This window comes from Biomphalaria glabrata, chromosome 1, assembly GCF_947242115.1.
Source record: "Biomphalaria glabrata chromosome 1, xgBioGlab47.1, whole genome shotgun sequence".
In the NCBI taxonomy this organism is placed as follows: domain Eukaryota; kingdom Metazoa; phylum Mollusca; class Gastropoda; family Planorbidae; genus Biomphalaria; species Biomphalaria glabrata.
In genome coordinates, this window is record NC_074711.1 from 28850903 (window position 1) to 28868309 (window position 17407).

Genomic DNA, 17407 nt, shown 5'->3' on the forward strand with positions numbered 1-17407 from the left:
TGTTATCATTCAGTTATAACATTTAGATCTAATAATGCAATGAGAAATTTTGTTTTTGTTTTTCAATGTAGACCAAGAGTTTACAATTTTTAAATGCCCTAATAAAGACAGAGACAACTGCTGTTAATATAGTTGTTTTATATTATTGAAACTGTCTTAAAATAATTATTAATGGAATGCGTACCTCATGAGCCCTCTTTTTTTTTTTTTTTGCGTGGAATGAAAATTAATATCAAACTTAGCAAAACTACAATTAAGTTGCTTTAAATTTTTAAAAATCAAATAATTGAATTTGCAAGACGCAATCTGTCCAATCCTAGTTATAGGACCTATTCTAAAATCTAAATTTAGAGGTCTAGGTCTATGGCTCTATGCCCTATGGTATAATTTTATTAATGTGTCAATAAATGTGGATATTTGTGAATCATGACAGTATAATTTACATTAAAAAAATATTGCATTTATGAAGAAAAATGGAAGTCATCTATTATTAGACGCCAGCCATTTTGGACTTTCCCTAAATTTGTATCTTATCTTATACTTATATTTAATACAGACGTTACTTCAAAAATAAAGATGATTACGTCACGTCCTACGCGTCATGCATCTAGTTATGCATGTTCACAATGACTTAAATTCTGCCAAGTCACTGGTTTTCCTGGCTGGCTCAAGTAACCCATTCCATGCTCTAATACAGCCAGAAAAAAATATTTTTGAATAAATGCTGTCTTTTTTTATTTTTATTGATCGAGTAGTATTTCTCGTAATAAAAGAGTTGGCATCTTTATTACCCATAGTTCTTGTTAATTTTGATGTAAACAACAATAAACCTTAAGAATGTCATCGACGATATTAAGTTGTAGACTGAAATAATTTAAATATCTTGAGAAATCTAAATTTGTAATATTGAAAGATTTCGTTCTGAAAGACAACCATGACGAATTCAAATGTAAATAATGAAGATGAAACAGTCAGATGTTGGGAAAAGAAGTTAACATTTTTTCTTGGTCCCTATGAAACAGTTATAATGAAACTTCAAAGTCTGCTAGTCTGGGAAAATCCATTTAGAAGTGCTATTCTCTTTACACTTTTCCACATTATATTTTGGTTAGTAAAGATCTAGATTCTAATTCTAGTCATATTCTAGAATTTAGATCTATACATCTGTCTAGATTTTAGATATATAATATTAATAACAACAATGTTACAATCAATATAATAATATTTTAATATATATATAGTAGCTTCTTATATTTTGGAAACCCCATCAAATTCTCCTTCAATGAACGGGTCGCTTTTTTTGTTTGTAATTCATTTGTTTTTATGTTTGGAGCAAAAATCAACGTTTCGGGACTGCGAATGTCCAATTTTAGATAAGTTCCGGTAATTTTGTTCCGTTTTTCCAAAGCAGATGGCAGTTTTTTAGATTCTCGGTAACCATGTATGTAAAGCTGTTGTTTTAACCTCCCCCGGCAATTCATACCCATATAAGGGATGAAGGCTATATTATGAGCCTGTTTGATCGTAGGCTGATGGGCATATCAAAATAAGCTTCCAAACATCTTTAGAAAGACATTCCAATCACATTTATACCGTTAGCTGTTAAATAAAATTTAATAAGGGGGTGTACAACGAATAATAATGAATTCAGCTCATTCTCCTTCATTGAACACAGCAAAATCGTAATAAGAAATATTATTGGGATTAATAAATCTATGATTTTTTCAATGAATAAGCTTGACCTAGATCGAGATGTCTATAATATATAATTTATGAATGAAAGAAAAAGTGCGGGCTGCTAATTTGAAGCCAGAGACCATGCCCACTGCAGGTGATCACTCCAGATGAGCTGGCAGTGAGGAGAAGTATACACTCACCTTGTAGTGTCACAAACTATCCAACAGGCAGTGGAGGGAAGGGGGAGAGAGTCATGAAAAGAATTATAAGCATCTTTGGGAGGGAGGGGGGTGTTAATGTGTCACAAAACGAACATCCAACTTATGAAAACAAGAAGAGGGTCCTTGGATGGCAATTAAAAGATAGACAGAGGAAATACATGTAGCCAATGTAGCCTAGTTGAAAATATCTTATTTATTAAATTATAATAATTAATTTATCGATATATAATCTATATAGATTTATTTCTGTCTGTTTCTACACATAGATTACATAGGTATATAAATAATAAACTATAAACGATATATATATATATATATATATATTCTATATAGATCTATATTCTATAATATTATAGAGTTAGAGAGAGAGAGAGACAGAGAGAGAGTATATGAGGAAATAGACTATAAATACATATTGCAAAAGTGAATCTACTTCTTTTAATAAAATCTAAAAAAAATTAAGTAACACAGATATAATTTATTAGCAATTACATAGTGGTGTACAATGACGGTGCTCACTGTCCAATTGAGGAGAAAGCCCAAAAACTGCGTTCAATATAGGAGCATGAAGTGACCCACTTTATTTTAAAATAAAATCTTGACTATGAGTGGTAATACAAAGGAATACAGCTATTTTTATAGTCCTTTAGTTGCAGAATAAGAATCTGCTTTCAGTTTTTTTTGTAAGTTAAACCATCACCAAATAAAAAAATATAATAAAAATTTGACCTAGTTCCCGTAAGTCGGTGTTCAGGTATAAGAATCTACTATATATTATTATTAGAGTAAAGGATGGTTGTCGGACACCCGGGTTTCGTCTCGCATATCTCGCATATCGGCCACCTGGATGTATTACTATTATTATTAAATCTTCTTTATTTGAATGTTTACTACCCAACTTCCGCATAAATATTGCGCATGGACTATTTTGTCACACTTCCCACACGTACAGCTCCCTTTTATATTGAGAGAAAGTAATTTTATCTGGGGTCAAAGTAGACTACTGTAAAACTTAGCTTTTTTTCTCCCAAGGGGAAGAACGAGAAAGGGTCTGGAGCTAAGACTATTTTTAAGCCCCTAGATTCATTAGCCAATTAAAACCCAGATATAATGCTTCTAAATAGACACTAGAAACAGATAAATTGTACAACCCAGACTCTCCTTTCCCACTTAAACATGTAAATAGGGGGTGGCCAACAAGTTTTACCTTTTCTGAATAAGAAAACATATCGTCATATGACGCTAGTCATCAAAGGGAAATAACTTGACACAGTACATATGGGGAAATAAACAAATTGTTATTGTTTTTTTTTTTTAAACATTTACAAGAATAATTTTGTTGTTTGTTAAAATAATATAGTACAAAATGTATATTTAAGTTATGTATGTGTTCTTGTGTGTGTTTGTTACATGTTTCACAAAAAAAAATTTGTAACATATTTATAAAAAAAAAAGTTAATGTGGTGTATGCAAAACGTATAACCTGATGTGAAGAGGGGTAGGTTGGGTTTTCTGAGTTGTTGGCCGGTTTGGAGATTTATCGGACACTTCAAAGGAAATAGATGTCTTCTATATATTAAACATGTTATTATTAAGACATTTCATCCTTAATTTTATTATTCTGTACATTAGCGCAACGACACAAGCCATATTATCACTTTTCCCACGCTCCACGCTTTCATTCTCGGCTGGTAACTGAGGTCACACCATGGCCACTACTTTGGGCCTAGCCTAGCTGGTTGCGCTAGGGGAAAAAATCGCCTCTATTGGGGGGGAGAAGAGGAGGAGTATTCTCTCTAGTCTACCTACGGGGCACTTTTTTTCCCCCGTAGCCCAGCTCCACTAGCGCAGTGCGTGCCTGTCTCACCTTAGCCTTTTTGGTACCAGTCAGATAATTGCTAGTCTTTGCTCTCTCTCTCACCTTTTTTTTTTTAGAGCGTGTAATGGTATGCTTAAGAGACGTGGAAAAAAGGGAAAGGGGGGGGGGGGAGACTTCATGTAGTATACTGTCTTTTGATTTTGACAATCTCTTAGAATGTTGATGTTTCACACAATGGCCATTTAGCGCACCTGGTCGATCAATAATTGTAGGCTCGAGGTCTACAATGATATTGCTATTGTGACTTTTTTTTTCAGCTGCCCATTGATGCCAATTTATTATTGTATACTGGTGTGCACTTATGTGCTTTAACATTTGTACATATTTGTTGCATATTAAATGGTTTAAAATAAATGGTTATACGTTTTGCATACACCACATTAACTTTTTTTTTTATAAATATGTTAAGAATTTTTTTTTGTGAAACATGTAACAAACACACTCAAGAACACATACATAACTTAAATATACATTTTGTACTATATTATTTTAATAAACAACAAAATTATTCTTGTAAATGTTTAAAAAAAAAAAACAATAACAATTTGTTTATTTAAGTTTTACAGTAGTCTACTTTGACCCCAGATAAAATTACTTTCTCTCAATATAAAAGGGAGCTGTACGTGTCGGAAGTGTGACAAAATAGTCCATGCGCAATATTTATGCAGAAGTTGGGTAGTAAACATTCAAATAAAGAAGATTTAATAATAATACATCGAGATGGCCGATATGCAAGACGAAACCCGGGTGTCCGACAACCATCCTTTACTCTATTATTAATATGAACAATTTGTAACTTACAATCAAACAATGTAGAGTAAGAGTAAGACTAAGAGCTAGTATAGTCTGGAATTCTAGATCTTGAATCTAAGTTAATTCTAGAATCTAGCTGTAGCTAGATATAGTTAAGATAGATTGATAGATATACTCATCATTCATCATATAGAATCTCTAGATCTAGATCATAAATACTAAAATTTATAGACCTAGCCATCACCTACTCATCTAGAATGTAATCTACTAGTCTAGAGTCTAGATTACTCTAGATTTGACTAGATAATAATAATATATTATTAAAATAATATTAATAAAAATAAAGATAATTAATTAATAGATATTAAATCTAGCTAATCTAGCACTCTGGCTAGATCTAGAATCTAGATCTAAATCTAAAGTAAATCTAGTAATCTAAATCTAGTTTTATATTCAAGTAGATCTAGCTCTATAAAAAAGGTTATTAAGAAAAAAAAACTATTCTAGATTCTAATAGTAATACTAATTCTAGAGTTTATTCTTTACTATAATTATAAGACTATAGTGTCACTATAGTATAGTATAGATCTAAATAGAATATATGACGATAATATGTCAATATACTATTATACTTAAGACTTAACTCTTAGACTCTTAAAAGTAGTCTTAAGTTATAATTATAATTTAATTTAAATGATAATAATCTCATCTATGATCTATGTCTCTATGAGTATTATGTATCATAGACATAGTAAATCTACTTTCTAGTCAATCTAGATCTATATTGTACTCTGTAAAGTAAAGTAAAGTTCCCTTTTCAGACTTTGAGGTCTATAGGGCAGATGATGTAAAGGTAATCTGTTTCTATGGCCTACGGTTTACAAGGGTGTCATTAGGCCAGCACAATGACCAACCTCCTTTACTTTTCCCCTACTAATGTCAGGTACCCATTAGAGCTGGGTGGACTCAGAGGCGCCCGAAGATCCCGAAATTAAAAATCCCAGTCTTCACCAGGATTCGAACCCTGGTCCCCGGTTTGGAAGCCAAGCGCTTTAACACTCAGCCATTGCGCCTCCACTGTACTCTGTACTTTACAGAATCTACTCAACAAGTCTATATTTTAATTTTAGCATATTTATATATTCACTTTATAATTATAATGATTAAATTACTATATTCATATTGTAATTATTTACATCTAAGCTTTAGTTTTAGTAAGTTTAGTTGATAGATATAAAAAGTGTATAGCACTTTGAAGTAGATCTAAATCTAGCATTCTAAGCAATGACTATGATTAAAAATATGGTTATAATTAAAAACCTGTATGCTTATTGAAAAAAAAAACACAATCATATAAATAAATTGTAAATTGAAGTACTGTCAAACCATTTTAACAGTCTCACAAGATAAATGTAATACCCTAGTTACAAGCCTAATAATTAATAGGTCAATCTGTTTTATCTTGTTCACATTTTAACCTCTAATGTCATTAAATATTCTTTTTCTTTATTGTTACTTCACTTAAACTTTGCATTATAAGAGCATTCAGTTGCATGAGAACTATTTTATGTTACGAAACTTGTGGATCTTATTCCTTTTAGTTATGAATAGACTTTATTACTAATACTGTTTTGTAGTTGTTAATAATTTAATGTAATTACATTTGTATACTAAACAAATAAATTAATTAATAATTTGCTATTCAAATGTACTATTAACTGTGAAACTTGACTCATTCTATAGGTTGATATGTACAACATCATCCAGGTTTTTCTTTTTATTGAGTGTTTTTGTCATGTGCACTGTGTGTATTGATACTTGGAAAAACAAAATATGGCCAGAAATAAGAGGTTTGTAACACACATTTCTTAACTTGACCTCTATGACCCAGAAAATGATGCTTTAGCTTGAAATAGATCTATATGGGCTGTAGTTTTATTTTTTTCATAAAGCTGTTGATTTTAATTGACAGTGGAGCAGTTAATCTAAAATCAAATAATTGGCCTTTTTACAAAGCTGATATTCTTTTCCAATAAAATGCTTAAATATCTGTCATACGTGTTTCGATCGTTGCAGACATAGATATCTAAATATAATTTTATATGGGTAAAGATATTATGTAAGTTTAACTCTACAACAAGTAACATTTTAAAAAGTTAAAAAAAAAAGACAATTAATTCCTTTATGACGCTGATAAATTTTAGTAAAAGTGACTACTCTACTCTTAATAACTAATGATTGATGGATAAAAAAATGGAATAGAAGATGGTGCGCAAAATGTTCTTGAATATCTATTTATTTAACTCCTTAATAAAAACGTGGGAATACCTGTTGATATATGTCTGTTCAAGATAAAGATAGTCTAGACCAAATTTAATCTTAGAAGATAATAGTTTAACAAAAGATAATGGTCAAACCAGAGTTTTCCCAGTGTTACCAATTAACTAAAAAATTAACTTCAAGTAAAATAAAACTTGACAAATGAAGTAAAATGAGGTAAAAGTTACCCTTGAGATTTTGAGGCAGATCAGATCAATATCCTCAAGATATGTCTTTTATCTATTTAAGAACATAGTGTTCTTTAGTATTAAGTGAAAATTCCCCATCCCCACCAAGACTTGATTCTAAAACCTTCTGCATGGCTGTCCAATAAAAACTTGCCTTTAATTTCTTTTTAACAAAACTAATATGTTCCTTATATTTGGCATGTAAACTGCATTGTTTTATTTCAGTTCCCCCCACAGAGCCAGAAGACAGTGATGGGTAAGAACATATTATTAACAATAATCTAAGGGGCTATATTATTAAAACATTTCTTCATTGTAAAAGGTTTTTTCTCTCCTAAGAAAGGTATGATAACAGTCAGTATGAAATACAGTGGAATCTAGATCAATCCAGATCAAAACGGTCAAAGTTCTGCTTAATTTAAAATCATTGTTTGTTTTTTTCTTGTTTAGTCTCATTGAAACAAAATTGTTGATATAAGTCAGTCAGCCTGGTTCCTGATAATTGGAATAAAACTTTCAAAATGTTCCATGCTTTGTAGACTAGTTTCACCTACCCATAACCATTCAGCAGTTGTGGTGCTAACAATTGATTCATAGCATTGGATTTTATATGTGTCTATGGCCAGCATAATAGAATGCAGAACCAACAGAAGGCCTAGAAAAAAAGCAGGCTTATCTGCATGCCCTGTGTGTGGCCAGTTTTTAAAGTGAGGATTGGACTTAATAGCCATCTTGGAGTTCATAGGAAATGAGAAATGTGCTCATTTTTTACCATGAAGCAGGAGCTATATATTTACATGATATATAAGCATATACTGTTGAATTAATTGGGTATGCCTTATCAGGGACAAAGACTGGACAAGTTCAATTAAAAAAAAACAACAATATATCTCTTATAAATAAATTGAAAATAGGATTGTTCAAGGCATCCACAAAAAAAAATTAAAGATACCCAACTGCCACTTAAAAAAGGTGTAAGCAAAGAAACTAATGATAGCCATATTTTTTTCATGTTATTTCCTTTCTTGAGATAATCCAAAGTCATTTAATCCCAAGTCACCCCTATTCCCTTGCACTTGGAAATAAGCTGATTCCACTGCATAGCTCACTAATTTAGTCAATTCCTACTATTGGTTCAAACTTTTATCATAGTCAAAAATAAAAAAAATAATTATTTATTTTGGTAACCTTTTATCAACCTATTGAGCTTAAATTTCACACATAAACTTAAAATGATTGCTTCATTAGTTATTGAATTAATTAAAATTATTTTTTTCAAAAGTGGATAAGCGTTAAAAATTGGTGGCCATCGTAGTTTCAATTCATTTAGATGTTACTTATTGACCTACATCTATATAACTTTGTTTGACTGTTTGTAGTAAGGTTAGCTTCAGTTGTTAAATCTAATAACTAGAACATTATGGGCTCAATCCTCAAAATTATTTTTTTTCCCTCCAAACAAACCCCATTCAGGCAACTGTTTGAGAGAAACATTCATAGGAAGGCTAAAAAGATTTTACGAATATATAAAAACACTCTCTGGGCTAGGATTTTGATATTTTTCCATCTCAAAAGAGATTATACAAGATATATGGCTCCTTCTGTCTTGGAAGACAATGGATGTGCCCAGATGAGTCACTGGCTTTGGTTTCGTCTTGAGATGGGGCAGAATCTGGAGTGATTGATCAAGCCAATTCTTGAGCGGCAGAGTTTGCCACAGTTCGTGCATGTATATTCATCTGTCCTAGAGCTAGCTGACAGGGCAGATTTCTTTTTCTTTCTCTTGGCTGACGCAGCTTCATTTCTCTTGCATTCGGCAAAGTTTGTCTTGGAAGACAATGGATGTGCCCAGATGAGTCACTGGCTTTGGTTTCGTCTTGAGATGGGGCAGAATCTGGAGTGATTGATCAAGCCAATTCTTGAGCGGCAGAGTTTGCCACAGTTCGTGCATGTATATTCATCTGTCCTAGAGCTAGCTGACAGGGCAGATTTCTTTTTCTTTCTCTTGGCTGACGCAGCTTCATTTCTCTTGCATTCGGCAAAGTTTGTACCAGCAAGTACAGTCTGTCTCCATGCTGTCCGGTCTTGGGCTATCTTCTCCCACATACTTTGGTCGATACCGTGACTCTCATGTCTCGCTTGCAGACATGTCTTGGGCGGCCCTTGGGTCTGACTCCCTCTGCAAGCTCAGCGTATAGGATGTCTTTACGGATTCTTCCATCTGGCATGCGAGTGACATGACCGAGCCAGTGTAGTCTTCTCTGTTGAAGGAGAGCATAGATGCTGTACATGTTATTCAGTTTCAAAACTTCCTGGTTGGTGACACGGTCCCTTCAGGAGATGCACATTATGCATCACAGGCAACATAGGTGGAAGCTATTTAATCTGTATTCTTGACACATGTAAGTTGCCCATCTCTCACTGCCATAAAGAAGTGTTTTAGAACGCAGGCATTGGTAGACCAGGATTTATGTTGTCGTTGTCAATTTGGTATTTTCCCACACATGCTTGGAGAGTTTTGCCATTGCTGCAGAAGCTTTTCTTATTCAAGATACTATTTACAAAAACAGACACAAAAACTCCTTTGTTCCCCTGGCAATCAAATCATTAATAGAATTGATCTATCTGATGTAAACTTTTCCCATGAAACATTTGAGTGAAACTAGTGTGAACATATATTTTGTTTCTATAGATATAATGTATTTTTTAATGCACAAATTGTAAGACACATTTCCTCATGGATAATAAAGATTATTATTGCTTTTGTTAAACTGACATAAAATATTAATGTTTAAGTTTACTGTTTATTTCAACATTAAGCTGGAATTGATTTAAAAAAAGAATTACTTGTTTGTCCTTTAGTCATATTGTATTTATTTTCCACTTAGTTAAAAAAACAACACTTGCTACATTTCAATAAAAATAGTTTATAATTGGCCTAACTCATCTGATTGAGGCTAGAGTAAAATATTCTTGTATATATTAACTCTTTCTCTCCTAATCGATAATACCATTGTTGATTTTACCCGATTCTGCAGCCGAATTGACAATATTATCATCGATGCTTTAAAAGTAAATTGTTTTGCTTTCTTTTTCTCCCAAAATATTTTTAATTGCTTATAATTTAAACTTGAATAGTTTTCCTTTGGGAAAAAATACTGATTTTATTCATCTACAATGTGTTTTTATCAAAAATGTTTTTAAAGAGTGCTAAAAAGGCTCTATTTTTCTATATTATTTTTTTGTGGGATAGTGACATTGGATATTTTTTGTGAAAATATGAATATCTGTCATAAAAAATACTTTTAGTACAATTTAGATCATAAAATAGATCTAGTTCTAAAGAGACTTGTCCACAGTTGGTAAGTTTTTATTTTTTAATTCCATTTCATTAATCAAAATAAACATTTATTTTGGTTTTATAAACAGGACGTGCATTCTCCTTTAATTCTATACCAAATATAACATTTTCTGATTACAAACAAAAAAGTTATTGAAGTTTAATCATAACAGGGCAGTGAAATAAATATGAGCAAAATGAGTAATTCTCATGAGAGAAAAAGTTCATTTATTTTAAAAAATTGATTTATATTAAATTAAGATTTATATTTTTTTAGATGGACTCCCATTCATCCTAGGCTGCTGAGCGTGCCTGAAATTAGTCGTCACTTGAGTCATTCAATCAATATTGTTGTGACATTTTTCAAATCTGCACGGCAGTACAGGACTTCCCATCCACTTGTTGTAAGATGTTTTTACATTCTATAATGCACATAGATTCTACACATGGCTCATGTTTACAGTACCTGATTAGGTCATAGAATTACATTAGTTTCTGAGAAGTAACTTTTGAAACAAAAAAAGCAGGGTTTATATTTAAAAAAAAAAATAGAAGTACTAAAATTTCTGAGAATGTGGACACTGAATAGTTTTATTTTTTAAAGGTATGCAGTTTTAAAAGCTGAATTCCCTTATTACTTTTTTGTGTAAAATGCTTTCTGAAGACATTTTTTGTTGTTAAAATAAATCTTATCCCCTACACTTGCTAGTCACAGTCACTTCTTAATGTTCATTAGCATAATAGATGATAAAGGATAAGCTTATTTTTCACTTAGCTTTAGAATGTTAAAGTGAAATATATCTATTTCTAAACTTCATTTTTCACTTTCTGTGACATTAACAAAGAAGAGATGTAAAAATAAAAACAGCAACAAAAAAAAACAAATTTAATCTTGGAAACATAATTTATGTATCATTGAAATAAAAATCTTCAAATCTATACAATGCTTTAAGCAGCAATCTCTTGATATTAATGTATTTTGTTTTTATTAATTTTTCATATGAAACAAATAATAATGTAAAATATTTTCTGAAAATTGGGAATTAGAGTTTAAGAAATAATTCTGTGGATCTATAGAGCATCAGTGTCTCTACAGATTGCAATGGGTCCCGAGCTCAAGTCTTCAGTGCTTCAAAACCATTTCATTATTTGTCTTGAAAGTCAACCTTTGTAGGAGTGTTTGACTGTATTCCATTCTGATAGTACATAGTTTAGACTCAAATATTTCATGTTTTTTTCTTGTATTCATAGTTTGTCAAGAAAATGACTCACAATTTTACCATTTAGATGTTAATGTACTAAGCCTATAGTTAGTAAATTAACAGACCACTAAGAGCTTTTTTGCCATGCACCATACTATGATTCAGCTGGAATTGTGTAGATCCTTTATTTGTGTAATCAATGAGAAATAGAATCCTAACTAAAACAATACATTATCTATAACAATGTTATTAGTTTGAATACATTCTATAGTTCGTCCATCGTGGTTCGATGATGACCACTTTGTCATCCAGGGGGCCGAGGGCTATGCACTGGGGTTTTATGCCTCCTCATGTGGCTGGTGAGACCTATGTGAGCCCGGAATGTTCGGCCGCACACTGGGCAGGTTATTCCAGCTGGAGCTAGTGTTGTGGGCCTTGCTTTTCTTTTCTGGCGTTTTTCTTCTGCCAGCGTTGTTCTTTTTTTCTCAGCAACCTGTGCGCCAGTTTTCACAGCATGACGCCATGATGCTCTGTCATGTGCCTCTGTCTCCCAGGTGCCTGGGTCTATGCTGAACGCCTTCAGAGAAGCTTTGAGGGTGTCCCTGAAGCACTTTCTTTGACAACCTTGCGAGCGCTTTCCTTCACTTAGTTGGCCATACAAGAGTCGTTTAGGGATGCGGTGGTCTTCCATTCTGTGGACGTGACCTGCCCATCGCAGCTGGGACTGCATCAGGATTGTGTGGATGCTTTGCAGACACGCTCTTCGAAGGACTTCTGTATCTGGTATTTTGTCTTGCCATTTGACATTCAGTATTTTTCTTAGACATGTCATGTGGTAGTGGTTCAGTTTCTTTGCATGTTTACTGTACACTGTCCATGTTTCTGAGGCATAGAGCAATGTAGGGAGGATGACGGCTCTATAGACCCCTAGCTTGGTGTTTGTGGTGATACCACGTCTGTTCCAGACATTTGTAGTCAGTCTGACGTAGGATGCACTGGCCTTGGCGATACGCAGTTAGATACATAGAATAGAATAGAATACATTCTAAGGTACTATTTAAAAACTAATGAGCAAGTAGGTCAAGTTATATTTTGAATCCTAGCAATCTTGAGGATAATAGATGTAAAGCTAATCTTTTTCTGTAGAAAAAGTTATGAGGATGTCAAATGTCCACCACACTGACCAACTATTTTTACTTTCATTGCTTACAGTTTTGTCTTGGGAATACAGCTTTCTTCACTTTAACAGCACTTATCGGTTATTATATCTCAGGCTTTCTGTTACTTTATGGTACTTGTAAGTATTTGTTTACACGTTACTAGACTCTTTTTTAACTGTTAAAATTACTAGAATTCTATGTCTTAAGCAAATTGACTTGTTCTTTTTACATAGATTTATATATAAGTAGTGTTCCATGGATCGGATAATTCTTCTTTACTCATTGTTTTGTTTATTCTAGTAATAAGCTTAATGTTGTGGCCTTCCATGCTCTATCATTCCATGCTGAGAAAGGTCTGTAGCTTACTGGAGCCAGGATTTATTTGGATCAAAGGACATTTTAGTAAAGCAAGCAGAACTGTAATAAGTAAGTCACTTAAAACTAATACCTAATTCTTAAAAGCTAATATTGTTCATAGTCATGATTATAATAAAATGTGGAGGCTAAAAAGTAAGATTTTGTTTTTCTTTAATCATTCCAGCATTTAGCAGAAGAATACATGATTTCAGAACAAAGTTGTCAAAGTTGGCACCAGCCACTGAGACTGTGGAGGATGAAGACTTTGTACCGCAGGTTTGTACAATTTGAAGTATTTGCAGCTGTTGCAATGAAAATGTTTATGCATCTTTCCTTAGAAAATTGTTTAGTAATCCATAACAAAGTTATAAGGGCCAACATTTTATAGACTAATAAATTGTGTAGATTAAATAAAAGTCAATTAAGACTAACATTTTTGGTTAATACTTTCAGCATTTTTTTTTTTGACTGTTTGATAAAACCATTCACATGGTGAAGTTGAGGGTCAAACCTAAGTTTGGGTCAATTCAGGAAAGCCTGAGATGAACTCTGATTGGGGTTAGGACAAGAAGGGCTACTGATTCCATAATGTCCTGGCTAGAAGCCGTTCAGTTTATTGTTTCCTTATAGACTAAGTGACACATTCAGCTGTTCAGTTGAGTTCTTCATAGCTCCCTTATAGGCCAAGGGATACATTCTCCTTCAGCTGTAAGTGCTGGGGACAGCCTTACAAATATGCATTCATTTTCCTCAGAAAGCCTAATGCAAATGCCTATTTAATTCAAGTTCTTATGCTTCAATTTGATTAAATTAAGATGATACCTGGCAACAGTAATCTAAACTTTTATTTTGTTGGTCTATACTATTCAAAATTATGATTTATCTTAATGTAATCTTAGATTTTCTAAAAATTCTATTTTCACCCTTTGACTGTGTCATATTTGGCTTTCAGTTATGTAATTCTGTTTTTTTTTCATCATATTCACTCTTGTTACAATTACATCATATATCACTTATTTTAATATGCATGACAAACATTTGTAGATACTTTTAAAACTATTTTAGGTAAATCCTGATATCAGTGAAGCCTTGGCTAAAGCCATAACAGACAGTGAAGATGAAGGAGGAAACTCTTCAATACCTACTCCCCGACTTTCAAAAAATCCTTCTTTTAGCACCAGTGAAGATGGTAAACTTAAATTTGAATGCTAGACTATTATCTGATGTATCACTGTATATTTCATGATTTAGCTATCATTTTAAACTAACAGAAAAGATTTTTAGTTAAAGAAATATAATTAAAATTAGATTTAGACTAAACATTATATATTTTTATGGAACATTTCTATCTTTGTCATAATTATTAAGCTGCCCCATAATACAAAAATCAAATGAGAAAACTATTTTCCTTTGCAGAAGCTCCAGAAGTGGATTTTGATTTGAACATCAACCAAATGCCTTCTTTTGATGATTTAGATAACACAGATGATGAACTAGGCTTACCAAATGAAAATAGCAACAACGTATCTCATAACAAACGTGGTCTACATTTCACTACTTCCCATTTTAAAGAATCAGACTCTGAAGATGAAGAGTCATTAGACTTTTCAGACACCGCTCCACTTTCTGGTACCACTAAATCATCTAGTGGTCCACAATTTGAACTGGCCAGCACATTGGCAAGGACTATCACCTCCATGATAGAGTCTGCAATGATTGGTGTCGGAGCCCTTGATGACGGTCAGTCAGCATCATCATCCAGTTTAAATCCACGCACAGGATCTAAAATAACATACACACGAACAGAAAAAGGGGAAAGCATAGATTTTCTGAATCCAGAGCCTTCAATTTCAGAGTCAGATGAAGACATGGATGAGGAAGAATCTCAGCACATAGCTGAAATTGAAAAAGATTTTGACTTCTTGTCTGAACTGGATCCAGAACATGAGGATTAACACAATTAACAATTGTAAGTTCCATTTTTCAAACAATTCAATTTTTATTGATGATTTGTACATTTTACAAATAGATGCAACTTTTTTAATATAAAAAAAATGAAATTCCAATCTATTAAATACTGCTGAACTAGATTTTTTACTTCAGAGCTTCACATTTTGTTTTTTTGTTTACTTAATAAAGAGAGAAATTAATGTAAAAAAAAATATGCCAAATTAGTGTTTAGAATTTAAAATCAACAGCAAAAATGTTTTTATTTTAATTAATTGATTATTTCTTGAAAGTATTCAACTTCATACATTTTGTGAAATTCATTTTCTCTCATTATCATTGAACTTGGTTCATGAACTCACAAACGTGGCTGTGAAATGACTTTCTTGTATTTACTTTATTCATGTTGTAGACAATTTGATACACTATTATTTTTTTTGTGTGTGATATATTTGTATAGACAAATGTACATTTTTATTTAATTGGTTGTTTGAACTAGCATACAAAGAGATCCGTTTATTAAAAAAAATTCTTGGATTTCATCTTAGTTAAATCCATTTTTTTTGGTGGTATTTGCGTGACAGATATTATTTTCTGTTCTGATAATCATACAAACTTTGGACACATCAGCTGCATGGAGAGGGGAGAAATACTGTCCATGCAACATCATTCCGACTATAGGTAATGCCCAGGCTTTCATTTCATATCTTTGAGGATCCATGGTTGCTTCGTGACTGAAAGAGGTCATTGCTAATCATAATGTCATTACAATTTGGTTTAAAATTGTCAAATAGAAAGTCTTGCTCTAAACAGAGTGTCTAATCTAGAGAACAAAATAAACAAATGAATTTCTGATTTCATATAATATGCAAATGAAAAAGCTAAATGGCAATTTTAGATACATTGAATTAAAAAGAAAACAGGTTAGACATCTTTATTATCATTTATAAATATTATTATTATTTAATATCCAGATATCTTATGATTAGGTTTTAGTTGTTCAGCTGTGAGCTAGTCGCTTGCTACCTAAAAGCACACCCTAATGTATCTGTTTGATGTGATGTTAGCTTGGTCTAGTTCATCTCTTTTCAGTCGACTTTTGTCTGCAGCATCTTCTATTGTTTGTGACATTGTAATGTACTTTTTCATTGTAAAAAGGTTTTTCTAAAAGTTATATTCTTATTATAGCCTTCAACCTGTAGGTTAGATAAAAAAAGAGCTTAAATTTAAATGAAACCTAGTGATCAAAAATTGTAAATGATGCTCTTACACTTGCAGCATTATTTGGAGAAATAAAAATATCTCTTTTTGTAATAACCAGTGTAATCTGTTAATGCACAAATTAGAATTTTTAAAAAATCCCAATTTGTTATTAATATTAGATGTTAATGATATTAAAAAAAATGTATATCATGTTTCTAAAAGAAAATGCTAACATGATTAGCTGGTTATTTTAGTTTCAATTTCTTGCAGTTCATTTTCTTTCTTTTTTATTTATATGAATACATGTAATCCTTTAAAAAATTTAAATATAGAATCTCACTGACCAAAGAAGTGTTCTTAAATATTGTCAGTAGAGAACTGTTTGGCTTACCTAATGTACTTTATGCAATAAACACATGACTTTAGTTTGTCCTTTTTTTTAAAATTTATCTCCTTTGATTTTATCTAAATGAAGGATGTAGCCGACTCTATTATCAGTATTTTATATTAAACAATCAGTTATATGTTTTTATAATGCTATTTTTTTTTAGTAAACAAGTGATTGTATCGTTTGATAACTGTTTTAAAATAACAGCAAAGTTTTTCAATTTAATCTGTATATACCCATCAGAACATTGTCTATATGTTGTCATTGGTTTAACAAAACATTTTTTTAAGTAACAGGAATGACATTTATATTATAATTATATTACTAGACAAGATAAAGAAGAAAACTGTCCTGCTGTTTACCTCTAAGACAGAATCATTCTAATGCACAAACTTTGTTAAAGTCTACCTCTCTAAAATTGACCTTTATTGACCTTTTTAGCCACAGCAAATTTGTTCACACCTTAAGCAGAAGTAGTCAACATGATAAACTTGGCAGGGTGCATCCATTATCTTTTCAAACAAGAAATCGTCATTAAAAAGAATGTTTTAAAACTAGGCCAAGGAATATAGCTATGACTGTAACTTGATCTCTTCAATTATACAGGGATGGATTTTTTAGAATAGTTGAAGTGTACTAAGTAAGACTATAACAATCATTTTCTCTGCAGGAAGATCTGTAAATTATGGTATTTTTATTCAGACTTTATCACATCTCTGTTTTGGGTCATACCCTGCATAATAAGAACCTTTAAATTCTAGAATATGTAATTT

General features: G+C 32.0%; 1 protein-coding gene across 2 annotated transcripts; it reads left to right on the forward strand.

Moving 5' to 3' along the window:
• The first annotated feature begins 577 nt into the window (after positions 1 to 577).
• Positions 578 to 16672, forward strand: LOC106058594 (reticulophagy regulator 3-like). 2 transcript variants are annotated; one of them, XM_056031322.1, is made up of 9 exons: positions 578 to 671; positions 6274 to 6380; positions 7263 to 7293; positions 10655 to 10781; positions 12792 to 12876; positions 13040 to 13165; positions 13281 to 13372; positions 14162 to 14285; positions 14513 to 16672. In XM_056031322.1, exons 2-9 carry the CDS (start codon positions 6326 to 6328, stop codon positions 15049 to 15051), a joined length of 1179 nt encoding a protein of 392 aa, XP_055887297.1. In that variant the 5' UTR covers positions 578 to 671; positions 6274 to 6325; the 3' UTR covers positions 15052 to 16672. The 2 variants fall into 2 exon arrangements, with proteins under 2 accessions (XP_055887297.1, XP_013071506.2); XM_013216052.2 differs by lacking the exon at positions 578 to 671 and adding an exon at positions 790 to 1107.
• The last annotated feature ends 735 nt before the right edge of the window (positions 16673 to 17407 follow it).

Bases quoted from the DNA above. Each gene is read 5' to 3' on its own strand.
- LOC106058594 (XM_013216052.2), top strand. From the start codon at position 935: ATGACGAATTCAAATGTAAATAATGAAGATGAAACAGTCAGATGTTGG. The intron at 10,782-12,791 runs GTAAGATGTTTT...CATTGCTTACAG, and splicing joins GGACTTCCCATCCACTTGTT to TTTTGTCTTGGGAATACAGC. The intron at 13,166-13,280 runs GTAAGTCACTTA...TAATCATTCCAG, and splicing joins AGCAAGCAGAACTGTAATAA to CATTTAGCAGAAGAATACAT.